The following is a 12,716-nucleotide window of genomic DNA, read 5'->3' as shown; positions in this document are numbered from 1 at the left end:
ATTTTAAGTTATCTCTTTGTTTCAGGACTTCTTTGAAATAGAAGTTAAAGACTAGTTCTTTTGACCTTAAACTTTTAAAACTTACAGATTTAACTGTTTTCTATTTGGATTGCAAAATTTTGGGGTTAGTTCTAATTAATGTTTGTAAAAATATTATAATTTCCACATATTATTTTATTTTAGGTGGAAGTTACAGCTACTTGAACTGACTAAACTTCCTGCTTTTGTGCGTGTTGTATCAGCAGGAAATCTTCTAAGCCATCTTGGTCATACCATCCTGGGCATGAATACAGTTCAGTTATACATGAAAGTTCCAGGGAGTCGGACACCAGGTTATTTTTATGAAATAATTCATTTTGTATAGTTGAAAAAAGAGTTGATCAAATGTAGATGCACCTGTAGTGTTTCCCATTTATAACTAATGAAGTCAGTAGGATTTTATAATTCTTTCTAGTAGGCAAAAATACTGTAAATATTCTTATAATTAAAGATGAGAGTATCAATTTTTTCTGTCAGTATGACTTTTATACATTTTATATGTAACCATCAGAAAAATCAGAAAAATTTTAGCCTAGCACAGGGGTGTTAACTCAGGCAGTGAAAGTCTTTGTCTTGACCCCATTGATTACAAACTGTCAGTTTTCTGTTTTTTTTCATCACAGTTACAGTTCTTACTAATAAGGAACTAATACGTGTCCTATATGGTATAAAACTTCACTGAAAATACTTAAAATATATGATGCACTATATTTTCTATCTCATTATGTTATATTTCTTAAAAGTACAATACAGAAACTAATACAGAAGTCAGGTGACTTTCAAAGGTAAACAGTTAAGTAATTCATGTTTTGTTAGCCGAGAGATTAAATTGAGGATATTATGAAGATACATATGTAAAAACAGGAAAAAATTATTTCCTTGTGTCTTCTTCATTGATGAAAGTCAAAATACTTAATAGTTGAAAAACACTGAGACAAATAATTGACAAAATGCAAACATTCTTAACAGGGGAAATGACATTTTACCTTATTGGGATTCCAAGTCAGTATTCCCTTTTGTCAGGATAGCTACAAATGTACATCTGTTAAAGCTAGTCTATAGAAAAAGTCTATGCTTCGTCTTTTTCTGTTGTGTTTTTTTTTTTTTTTTTTCCCTCGCAAGCCCCAGCTGGCCAGTCCTCCTCTGGCATCTCCCCCATCCTGTATGTTTCATATGTTTCATCTTTAAAATTGTTTTTCTGCAACTAGATAACTGCCAGACACTCTTTCTCAGTCTATGTATTTACTTTATTTAGCTTATTTAGTTGGTTGGAAGGCATTTACAGAATTGTCTTAGGGTTTGTTTCTGTTTTGTTTTGTTTTTTTCTTACTTTTACATTTTCTCTTCACTTAGTTGCATTTCAAATGCAGTTTTTTCAGTTGAAGATCAGATACTAGAAGGCTTTTACAGTATAAAAATGTTCTCTGCACTTGCTTTATTGTTTGAAAATGGTACTACAGTTACTGTCTGAACTTATGAAATATATGCTGCAAATGTTTAAAGAAATGTACAGCTAGCATTTGATATAATTTTTAATACCATAGCAGTGTATGAATATCTTGATATTATAACAGTGGCTGTTGTTTGGCCTCATTCAAAAATTGTTAGTCTCGATAAATTAGAGTATCAATACTGCAAAGCCATAGGGAATATCAAGATTGTCAGCTTCTATTTCTGTCATAAATTCACAGATTTTATATTCATTAAGTCTTTCAGAGTAGGAGATAAAAATTTTTCATAAGTTATTTGTCAGTGAATAATACAAAGAAAAACCTCAGTCATTATGTACTTTAACATTTTCACATACTTTGTCAATTTGTCCTATTATGCTTTTCTCCCAGACATATTTTCCCTACCATTAGTTGTAATATATATTAGCAGATTCCAGTTCAAGAGAACTTAATTTGATATATTTGGAACTTTGAAAATATTCTCACCTAACAGTTAATCCTGTGAAGACCACTTATGGAGACAAAACCTTCAGTCACTTCATATTGGACATTGACTTCTCAAGTAAACAATACCAGTTAGGTAGTGCTAATAATATTTGTTGATTTGTTATGGGGCAGGAAGAAATGCTTGAAATTATTTTGTTTTTAACTGATTATTGATGTTGCTGCCACAATTATTTACTTTTTAAAGCTGATTACTGATACTTCTTCCAGGACCTTCACTTAGTAACTGTTTTCAACAAAAAGCTAATCATGTGGAAACATTTTACTTTCTCTAGAAATATTTTTTACAATACACCAAACATGATTTAATTAATTTGTTATCTATAAACGGCTTTGCTTTCCTGCCCATAGACAAACCTTGGTTCAGCCTCAGTTTTGTTGATTTTCTGGGGAAAATTTCTGCTGTTATATTTTGTTTTCTAATTTTGTTCACTATTTTTATATGAGGCATAATGTGATGAGAATCTAGTTTGGTAGTTTCAAAGAACTGATATTTTAGAACAGAAAGAACATTGTAACATAGTAAGTAAAGTGCCTTTCCTATCAAGTAGACTAAGTCATGCACACACTCCCATTAAGAGTGTTACATTTGACATTTGTTATTTTCCTCTTAACATTATGGATGTGCACTTGCAATTTTTAAAAAAAATGAAAGGGTAAAATATGATATGCTTTCCAGTTAAAATGCTATTTAGTTTTGACTATTAATGAAAGTTGTAGTTTGTCAGGTAGCAATATAAAGTTATAAGTTCATAAGGTCTCTGTTATAACTGCCTAATTCTTATATTGTAGCATGAAGACGTATATGGATAGAGCATAGATTGGTACCGTATCGAGTCCCAAGAATTTTAATTACAAGAATGGGTATTTGATCGTAAAGTTTCATTCAATACAAAAATAAAATTATTCTCTTTGCATTAACATAGCTTATGTCAGCTAAGTCAGATGGTAGCAGAGAAAACCAGCTCAGCTATATGGTGATATGTACAGCCTACAGGTCATTTTGTTTGTTTTTCTGATGTCTTCTTCAGTACATTCTCACTCTTGAATGACCAACTAATTTTTAAAAGAATATTTGTTGCTTATTTCATGAGTTTGGGTTGGCAACTTTGGTAATTGTAATCTGCTGAAAAGCTTTCAGAAGAAATAATGAATCGTTTTGAGGATGAGATATCATTATTTAAAAACTTCTCAAGGATATTGATGTATAACCAGGAATAAAACCCAGTTGTTGGAATGTTTATTACCAGGATTATTGGAAATTTAGATAGATAGTGCTGTTTTGTCAGTATTTGGGTCAAGTGGAAAGAAATATGTATAATTTCAATAGTTGAAAAAGTATTTAATGTATTGGCCTTTTTAGTCATTAATAACATCTTAATACTGGGAAGGAACATTATTTTTCAAGATTTTTAATGTATATATTAGACTAGATCCATTAAGATTTATTTGTTTTTGAAAATTATTTGATATAGAATATTTTATAAAAATAAATATGTGAAAGTGAAATGAATCACAAAAATGAAAAATCTTTTTTTTTTTTTTTTTAATTTAAAATCTAGATGTTGAAGCCAAATTTAGTATATTACTCTTTTTCATTTATGCCTAGAAGTCTTGGGATGTTTCATTTGTTTGTCATTACACCAACAGTTTCCTGTGGAACTCAAAAGGAGATCCATAGAGAAAATGTGTCATGTTTTAGTCAGCTCCTGTAATTCACAGAAAAATCGTTCTAAGTGTTTTTTAGTTAGTAAACATTTTGTCTGTTCTTACATAAAATAAATGATACTTTCTGTAACATACTTTACCTACTGACATGAGCTTTTAAATGTGTTTTTAAAAATTTAGAGGCCATATTCTGAGGCTGTATTGTAAGAGATTACCATGTCTACCTGTGGTGGAAGAGGTATAAGCATTTACAGTATGTATCAATATCAAATTGGAAGGTTTATAGGGCTTACAGGTTGCTAACTCAGCAGTTACATTTTGAAAATCATATCTCATTCATTTCTTTCTTTTAACTTTTTATGTTGTACTGAAGTATATAGCTGATTAACAGTATTTAAGGTGGACAGCAAAGTACTCACCCATACATACACATGTATCCATTTTTCCCTCAAATCCCCTCCTTTCCTGGCTGCCACATTGAGCAGAATTCCCTGTGCTGTACAGTAGGTCCTTGTTGGTTTTCCAGGTTAAATACTGCGGTGTGTACTTGTATTGTGTAACTGTCTATCCCAAACTCTCTGACTATCCCTTCTCCTTCATTCCCCCCATGGTAACCATAAGGGTATTAGAGAGTACTAAGCAGAGTTCCCTTCCTTTGCTTTAAGCAGTCCCTTGTTAATTATCCAGCATTGTGTACATGTCCATCTCAAACTCTCCCTAATTGTCCCTTCCCCCATCCTTCCCCCTGGGAACCGTAAGGTTAGTACAGAGTATTGAGCAGAGTTCCCTGTGCTATACGGTAGGTCCTTGTTGGTTCTCCATTTTAAATACAGCAGTGTGTACATGTAAATCCCAAACTCCCTGACTATCCCTTCCCCCATCCTTTCCCCTGGGAACCATAAGGTTATTATTTACAGAGTATTGAACAGAGTTCCCTTCCTTTGCTGTACAGCAGGTCCTTGCTGGTTCTCCATGTTAAATACAGCAGTGTGTCCATGTCCATCCCAAACTCCCTGACTGTACCTTCCCACATCCTTCCCCATGGGAACCATAAGATTATTACAGAGGATTGAGCAGAGTTCCCTTCCTTTGCTGTACAGCAGGTTCTGTTGGTTCTCCATGTATACATCAGTGTGTCCATGTCCATCTCAAACTCTCTAACTATCCCTTCCCCCCTCCTTCCCCCCGGTAACCATAAGGTCATTACAGAGTATTGAGCAGAGTTCCCTGTGCTGTACAGCAGGTCCTTGTTGGTTATCCATTTTAAATTTAGCAGTGTGTACATGTAAATCCCAGACTCCCTGACTGTTCCTTCCCTGTACCCTTCCTTTCAGCAACCACAGCTTTGTTGTCTGTGTCCTCGTTTGTTAATTTTTGGTACTCTTTATGAGTTGGGATAGTTTACAGATAAGAAAGTAGTAACACTGATAATAGCTAATATTTATTACTTATTCATATGGCATTCATTAATTTGTAAGCATTTATTTTTCACCCAGTCCTCAAAACAGAGCAGTAATTTAACGGCACATTTCTTTCATTGAGTTTAGGATGGACAGGTATACACTGCTACATGTACACACTGTTCATTGCATTTATAGTGACATCATGATTTTCTTCCTTTTACATTTTAGGTCACCAAGAAAATAACAACTTCTGTTCTGTTAACATAAATATTGGTCCAGGTGATTGTGAATGGTTTGTTGTTCCTGAAGGTTACTGGGGTGTTCTGAATGACTTCTGTGAAAAGTAGGTTTCTAAACTAAATATTCTTTGAAAATAATTATGAGAAAAGTTATTATAAAGGGCAGTTACCTGCTGTTGTTTCAGAGTTGGTAATGATACAGTTATAATAACATACATGATTAAGAATTGAATGCAATTCTCATATGTGTCGTGTGATTATTTTTAAATTGATACACATATTTCATATACTAAATTCTGTAACATTTTAGAGGATATTTACTCATAGTTTATTTACTAAAAAGTATGTCAGTGGTTAGAAAAAACAATACTCCAAAATTCTCTCAATTACTGGTAATGTATGATCAGGTTTTTCTGTCTTATGTATCAGGTTTACTTTTGTTAGAATGAATTTTTTTAATAGAATTTATTTCTTTAAGTTATACCATGTGGTAATTTTTACACATATATTGCAGTGATTATTTTTAGGAAGAACTGGTTTTTTATTTTTATTTTTTTTATTTTTATGGAGTAGGAAATGGCAACCCACTCCAGTACTCTTACCTGGAGAATTCCATGGACAGAGGAACCTGGCAGGACACGGTCCATAGGGTTGCAAAAAGTCAGACATGACTGGACAACTAACACACAGCTATTTTTAGGGTTTAATTTTCTTCTGTTTCAGATATCTTAGGTCAAATATACTTGGAAAATATAGGTGCTATCCCCAAAGTTTAAACTGCAGAGTAATAAAAAAATAACAAACTAGAATGATTTATCTTAAACTTAGAAATAACATGTGTCTTCTCAACTTCTATAATTTTGTTTTGCAGAAGGATACTGCTTCTAATGTTTATAATTTCAATAGTTTATGGTTGCAGACAACATGTTATTTTAAAATCACTGCTGTTTTGAATTTTTGAAAAACATGTTTGATCTGTGTGCGTGCCATCTTTAGCATCCTTTTTTTTTTTTTAATGGAAATTTCTCCAGTTTCATATTGGTAATACTGGGTGAAATAGTACTAACATTTATATTATGCTTGACAAGACTTGAACAGTTGCCCCTGAGAGCGTCGGGCCCCAGAGTACCTGATTGTAATGGTTCTTACCTGTTTGTCAACACTCATTAATAGGTGGATTCTACTGTACATGAATTATACCTAAGTAAAATCTACATTAAACTAAAAAACTAATTTATTTTCAGTCTAATTTGAAAGTTTAACATTTGTACTTTCGAAAAGTAAGTTTAGACGTATGGTACCTAAATAATTAAATAAGTGTACCTATTCTCTTCTGTTGTTACTTTTCTTCAATTGCTTTTTCTATTCTATAGTCCTGTTCTGAAGTTCTGACAGTACTATTAAGTTTTATTAAACTATATGAAGTGAGAGCATTTTTTAATCTGTTAGAAGTATCTTTTCATCTTTGATGAGACATTTAAAAACACCTTTGTCCAGTAACATTATTCATTTTTTTCAGAAATAATTTGAATTTTTTGATGAGTTCTTGGTGGCCCAATCTTGAAGATCTTTATGAAGCAAATGTTCCTGTATATAGGTTTATTCAAAGACCTGGAGATTTGGTCTGGATAAATGCAGGCACTGTGCACTGGGTTCAGGCTGTTGGCTGGTGCAACAATATTGCTTGGAATGTTGGCCCACTTACAGGTATTGTAAATAATACAGTAACAGTAATAAGTAGTACATTTTAAAAATTCTCTCTAATGATGAGTTGGAAAATAACTCACTAAAAGTTCAGAAAATTTGTCCTAGGAAGAAATACAGTTGTTAGTATCAGTTCAGTTCAGTCACTCAGTCGTGTCCGACTACTTGCGACCCCGTGAATCGCAGCACGCCAGGCCTCCCTGTCCATCACCAACTCCCGGAGTTCACTCAGACTCATGTCCATCAAGTCAGTGATGCCATCCTGCGATCTCATCCTCTGTTGCCTCCTCCTGTCCCCAGTCCCTCCCAGCATCAGAGTCTTTTCCAATGAGTCAGCTCTTCTCATGAGGTGGCCAAAGTATTGGAGTTACAGCTTTAGCATCATTCCTTCCAAAGAAGTCCCAGAGCTGATCTCCTTCAAAATGGACTGGTTGGATCTCCTGGCAGTCCAAGGGACTCTCGAGTCCATTCCAACACCACGGTTCAAAAGCATCAATTCTTCGGCACTCAGCCTTCTTCACAGTCCAACTCTCACAGCCATACATGACCGCAGGAAAAACTATAGCCTTGACTAAATGGACCTTAGTCAGCAAAGTAATGTCTCTGCTTTTGAATATGCTATCTAGGTTGGTCATAACTTTTCTTCCAAGGAGTAAGTGTCTTTTAATTTCATGGCTGCAGTTACCATCTGCAGTGATTTTGGAGCCCCCCAAAATAAAGTTGTTACTATACAGAGAGTGAATTCTAGCTGACAGGTATATAGAAGAGTAAATTTTAGCAAATAACAAATATGTGCTTTTGTAGATATAGACTATATACTTTTGGTATTTTAGAACATTGAATATTGTTTTTATAAAAGAAAACTTGGGGAAAACATAACAGAATAATTATTTTTTAGACTTTTAATTTTTTCTAGTATGCCACATGAGATGTTTTGTCAAACTCTGTTTAATATATGCAGGATGAAAAAGTCTGGCATTTGGGGCCAGAAAGGTCTGAATGAATCCTAGCTTGTTTATCTTTGTTAATTTTGTGACTTTGGGTAAGTGTTTTGAAATATTAGATTCTCATTCTTTTAATCTGGAAAATGAGAAATTCTTTTAGTCCAAAAACGTGAGGGCTTCAGAGATTTAAAAAAGGCAAGCCTAATATCAGGTGCTGGAGAAGGCAGTGGCACCCCCCTCCAGTACTCTTGCCTGACAAATCTCATGGACATGAATGGAGGAGCCTGGTAGGCTGCAGTCCATGGGGTCGCACAGAGTCGGACACAACTAAAGTGACTTAGCAATACCAGGCACATGGTGGAGAGTTCTGACAAATCGAAGTCCACTGGAGAAGGGAGTGCCAAACCACTTTCCCATTCTTGCCTTGAGAACCAAATGAATAGTATGAAAAGTAAAAAACATATGATACCAGAAGATAAGCCCCCAGATAATAGATGCCCAACTTACTATGGAGAAAAGGCTCTAGAAGAAATGAAGAGGCTTAGCCAAAGTAGAAACAACGTGCAGTTGTGGATGTGTCTGGTGGGGAAAGTAAAGTCTGGTGATGTAAAAAAAATATATATTGCATAGACTATTTCATATGCATTCATGTTCGTAATTTATTCATATTTCCACAAATAAACACATAATTCTTAGAATGTTAGTTCCATGAATCTAGATAAATTGGGTGTGACCAAGCAGAAGATAGCAAGAGTAAACAAGAGTGAACTCTTAGGAATCAGTGAAATAAAAGGAATGAGAATGGGCAAATTTAATTCAGATGACCATTACATCTACTATTTTGGAATAAGAATCCCATGGAAGAAATGGAGTAGGTCTCGTAGTCAACAACGCATTATGTGGATGTAATCTCAAAAACAACAGAATGATCTGTTTTGTTTCCAAGGGAAACCATTCAGCATCACAGTAACCCAAGTCTTTAGCTCAACTTACCAGTGCTGAAGAAGCTGAAGTCAAACAGTTCTATGGAGTACTACATGATCTTCTAGAACTAACACCAAAAACGATCTCCGAGATACCTGACCATAGAATACAAAATGAAGCAAGGCAAAGGCTAACAGAGTTTTTGTTAAGAGCATGTACAGGTCATAGCAAAAACCCACTTCCAACAACACAAGAGATGAGTCTACACTTGAATGTCTCCAGATAGTCAGTGCCAAAATCAGATTGATTATATTCTTTGCAGCCAAAGATGGAGAGACTCTATACAACAGCAGCAACAGGACCTGGAGCTGACTGTGACTCAGATTATGAGCTTTGTAAAGCAAAATTAACTCTTAATTTAAAGAAAGTAGGGAAAACCACTAGACCATTCAGATATGACCTAAATTAAATCCCTTATTATTACACAGTGGAAGTTACAAATAGATTCAAGGGATTTTTAGTCTGATAGAGCACCTAAAGAACTCTGGAGAGAGGTTTGTAACATTGTGCAGGAGGCAGTGATCAAAACCATCCTAAGAAAAAGTAATGCTGGAAGGCAAAGTGGTTGTCTGAGAGCACCTTCCATACAGCTAAGAAAAGAAGAAAAGTGAAAGGCTAAAGGGAAAGATATACTCAACTGAATACAGAGTTCCAGAGGACAGCAAGAAGAGATAAGAAAGCCTTCTTAAGTAAACAAGGCAGGAAAAAAAAAAAAAACAGAGGAAAACAATAGAATGGGACAGACTGGTGATCTCTTCAAAAATATTAGAGATACCAAGGGAACATTTCATATAATGATAGGCACAAGAAAAGGACAGAAATGGTATGGACCTAACAGAAGCAAAAGAGATTTAAGAAGAGGTGGCAAGAATACACAGAAGAACTGTACAAAAAAAGTCTTAATGATCCTGATAGCCACATGTTGTGCTCAGTCACCTAGAGCTGGACATCTGAAGTGAAGTGGGACTTAGGAAGACTTTCCACAAAGATAGTGGAGGTGATGAAATTCCAGCTGAGCTATTTCAAATCCTAGAAGATGATGCTGTTAAACTACTGCCGTGAATGTGCCAGCAAATTTGCAAAACTCAGCGATGGCAACAAGACTGGAAAGGGTCAGTTTTCATTCCAGTCCCTAAGAAAAGCAGTGCCAAAGAATGTTCGAACTACTTTACATTTTCACTTATTTCATATCCTAGCAAGGTAATACTCAAAATACTTTTAGTTTGGCTTAAGAGTTTGTGAACTGAGAACTTCCAGATTTACAAGCTGGATTTAGAAGAGGAACTACAGAGATCAAATTGCAAACATCTCTCGGGCTACAGAGAAACAAGGGAATTCCAGAAAAACCTTTACTTTGACATATAAAGCCTTTGACAGTATAGATCACAAGAAACTGCAAAATTCTTAAACAGATGGGAATACTATACCACCTTACCTATCTCCTGAGAAAGCTGCTTTTAACATCAGAAGCAAAATTTGAAACCAGACATGGAACAACAGAATGATTCATAATTTGGAAAGGAGTATGTCAAGGCTGTATATTGTTTCACTGCTTATTTAACTTCTGTGCAGAATATATCATGTGACATGAGAAGTTGATAGAATCACAAGCTAGAATCAAGATTGTGGCAGAAATATCAGTGACCTCAGATAGGAAGATGATACCACCCTGATGGCAGAAAGAAGAGGAACTAAAGAGCCTCTTGATGAGGGTGAGAGAAAAGAGTGAAAAAATTGACTTAAAACTCAGCATTCCAAAAACTAAAGTCATGCTGTACTGTTGCATCACTTCATGGCAAATAGATTAGGAAAAATTGGAATCATTGGCAGATTTTATTTTCCTGGGCTCCAGAATCACTGTAGACAGTGAGCCCAGCCATAAAATTAAAAGAGGCTTACTACTTGGAGTAAAAGCTATCACAGATACAAATAGCATATTAACAAGCAGAGACATCACTTTGCCAACAAAGGTTTTTATCTTCAAAACTATGGTTTTTCTAGTAGTTGTGTCCAAATATGAGAGTTGGACCATAAAGAAGGCTGAACACCAAAGAATTAATGCTTTCAAATTGTGATGCTGGAGAAGAATCTTGAGAATCCTTTTGACTGCAAGGAGGTCAGACCAGTCAGTGCTAAAGTAAATCAATCCTGAATATTCATGGGAAGAACTGATGCTGAAGCTGAAGCTCCAGTGCTTTGATCACCTGATATAAACAGCTGACTCTTGGAAAAGATCTTGATGCTGGGAAAGATTGAGGGCAGGAGGAGAATGGGGTGATAGAGGATGAAATGGTAATATAGCATCAACAACTTGGTGGACATGAATCTGAGCAAACTCTGGGACATAGTGACAGAGAAGCCTGGCATATGGCATGGGGTTGCAAAGAGTTTAACTCACATGACCATTATATGGGTCAGGGATCCTTCAGAAGAAATGGGGTAGCCATCATGGTCAACAAAAGAGTCCGAAATGCAGTACTTGGATGCAATCTCAAAAATGACAGAATGATCTCTCTTCATCTATAAGGCAAATGATTCAGTTTCACAGTAATCCAAGTCTATGCCCCAACCAGTGATGCTGAAGAAGCTGAAGTTGAATGGTTCTGTGAAGACCTACAAGACCTTTTAGAACTAACACCCAAAAAAGATGTCCTTTTTCATTATAGGGGACTGGAATGCAAAAGTAGGAACTCAAGAAACACCTGGAGTAACAGGCAAATTTGGCCTTGGAATGCGGAATGAAGCAGGGCAAAGACTAATAGGAGTTTTGCCAAGAAAATGCACTGGTCATAGCAAACACTCTCTTCCAACAACACAAGAGAAGACTCTACACGTGGACATCACCAGATGGTCAACACCAAAATCAGATTGATTATATTCTTTGCAGCCAAAGATGGAGAAGCTCTATACAGTCAACAAAAACAAGACCAGGGGCTGACTGTGGCTCCAATCATGAACTCCTTATTACCAAATTCAGACTCAAAGAAAGTAGGGAAAACCGCTAGACCATTCAAGTATGACCTAAATCAAATCCCTTATGATTATACAGTGGAAGTGAGAAACAGATTTAAGGGACTAGATCTGATAGACTGGGTGCCTGATGAACTATGGAATGAGGTTCATGACATTGTACAGGAGACAGGGATCAAGACCATCCCCATGGAAAAGAAATGCAAAAAAGTGAAATGGCTGTCTGGGGAGGCCTTACAAATAGCTGTGAAAAGAAAAGTAGCAAAAAGCAAAGGAGAAAAGGAAAGATATAAGCATCTGAATGCAGAGTTCCAAAGAATAGCAAGAAGAGATAAGAAAGCCTTCTTCAGGGATCAGTGCAAAGAAATAGAGTGAAAGAACAGAATGGGAAAGACTAGAGATCTCTTCAAGTAAATTAGAGATACCAAGGGAACATTTCATGCAAAGATGGGCTCAATAAAGGACAGAAATGCTGTGGACCTAACAGAAGCAGGAAATGCTAAGAAGAGGTGGCAAGAATACACGGAAGAACTGTACAAAAAAGATCTTCACACCCAGATAATCATGATGGTGTGATCACTCATCTAGAGCCAGACATCCTGGAATGTGAAGTCAAGTGGGTCTTAGAAAGCATCACTACAAACAAAACCTAGTGGAGGTGATGGATTTCCAGTTGAGCTATTTCAAATCCTAAAAGATGATGCTGTGAAAGTGCTGCACTCAATATGCCAATGGATTTGGAAAACTCAGCAGTGGCCACAGGACTGGAAAAGGTCATTTTTCATTCCACTTCCAAAGAAAGGCAATGCC

At 35.6% G+C, this 12,716-nt stretch overlaps 1 protein-coding gene across 3 annotated transcripts in view; it reads left to right on the top strand.

Annotated features, from left to right (window-relative positions):
- Positions 1–12,716, top strand: part of LOC120860170 (lysine-specific demethylase 6A-like) — a 175,251-nt gene that overhangs the window by 141,474 nt on the left and 21,061 nt on the right. For all 3 annotated transcript variants that reach the window (XM_040235963.1, XM_040235962.1, XM_040235964.1), the window contains 3 exons: positions 184–332; positions 5,294–5,408; positions 6,824–7,011. In XM_040235963.1, the coding sequence (XP_040091897.1) occupies positions 184–332; positions 5,294–5,408; positions 6,824–7,011 (452 nt within the window). The remainder of the gene's footprint in view (positions 1–183; positions 333–5,293; positions 5,409–6,823; positions 7,012–12,716) is intronic.

Source organism: Oryx dammah, unplaced genomic scaffold, assembly GCF_014754425.2.
Source record: "Oryx dammah isolate SB20612 unplaced genomic scaffold, SCBI_Odam_1.1 HiC_scaffold_11032, whole genome shotgun sequence".
In the NCBI taxonomy this organism is placed as follows: domain Eukaryota; kingdom Metazoa; phylum Chordata; class Mammalia; order Artiodactyla; family Bovidae; genus Oryx; species Oryx dammah.
This window is presented reverse-complemented; position numbering and strand designations above follow the sequence as displayed.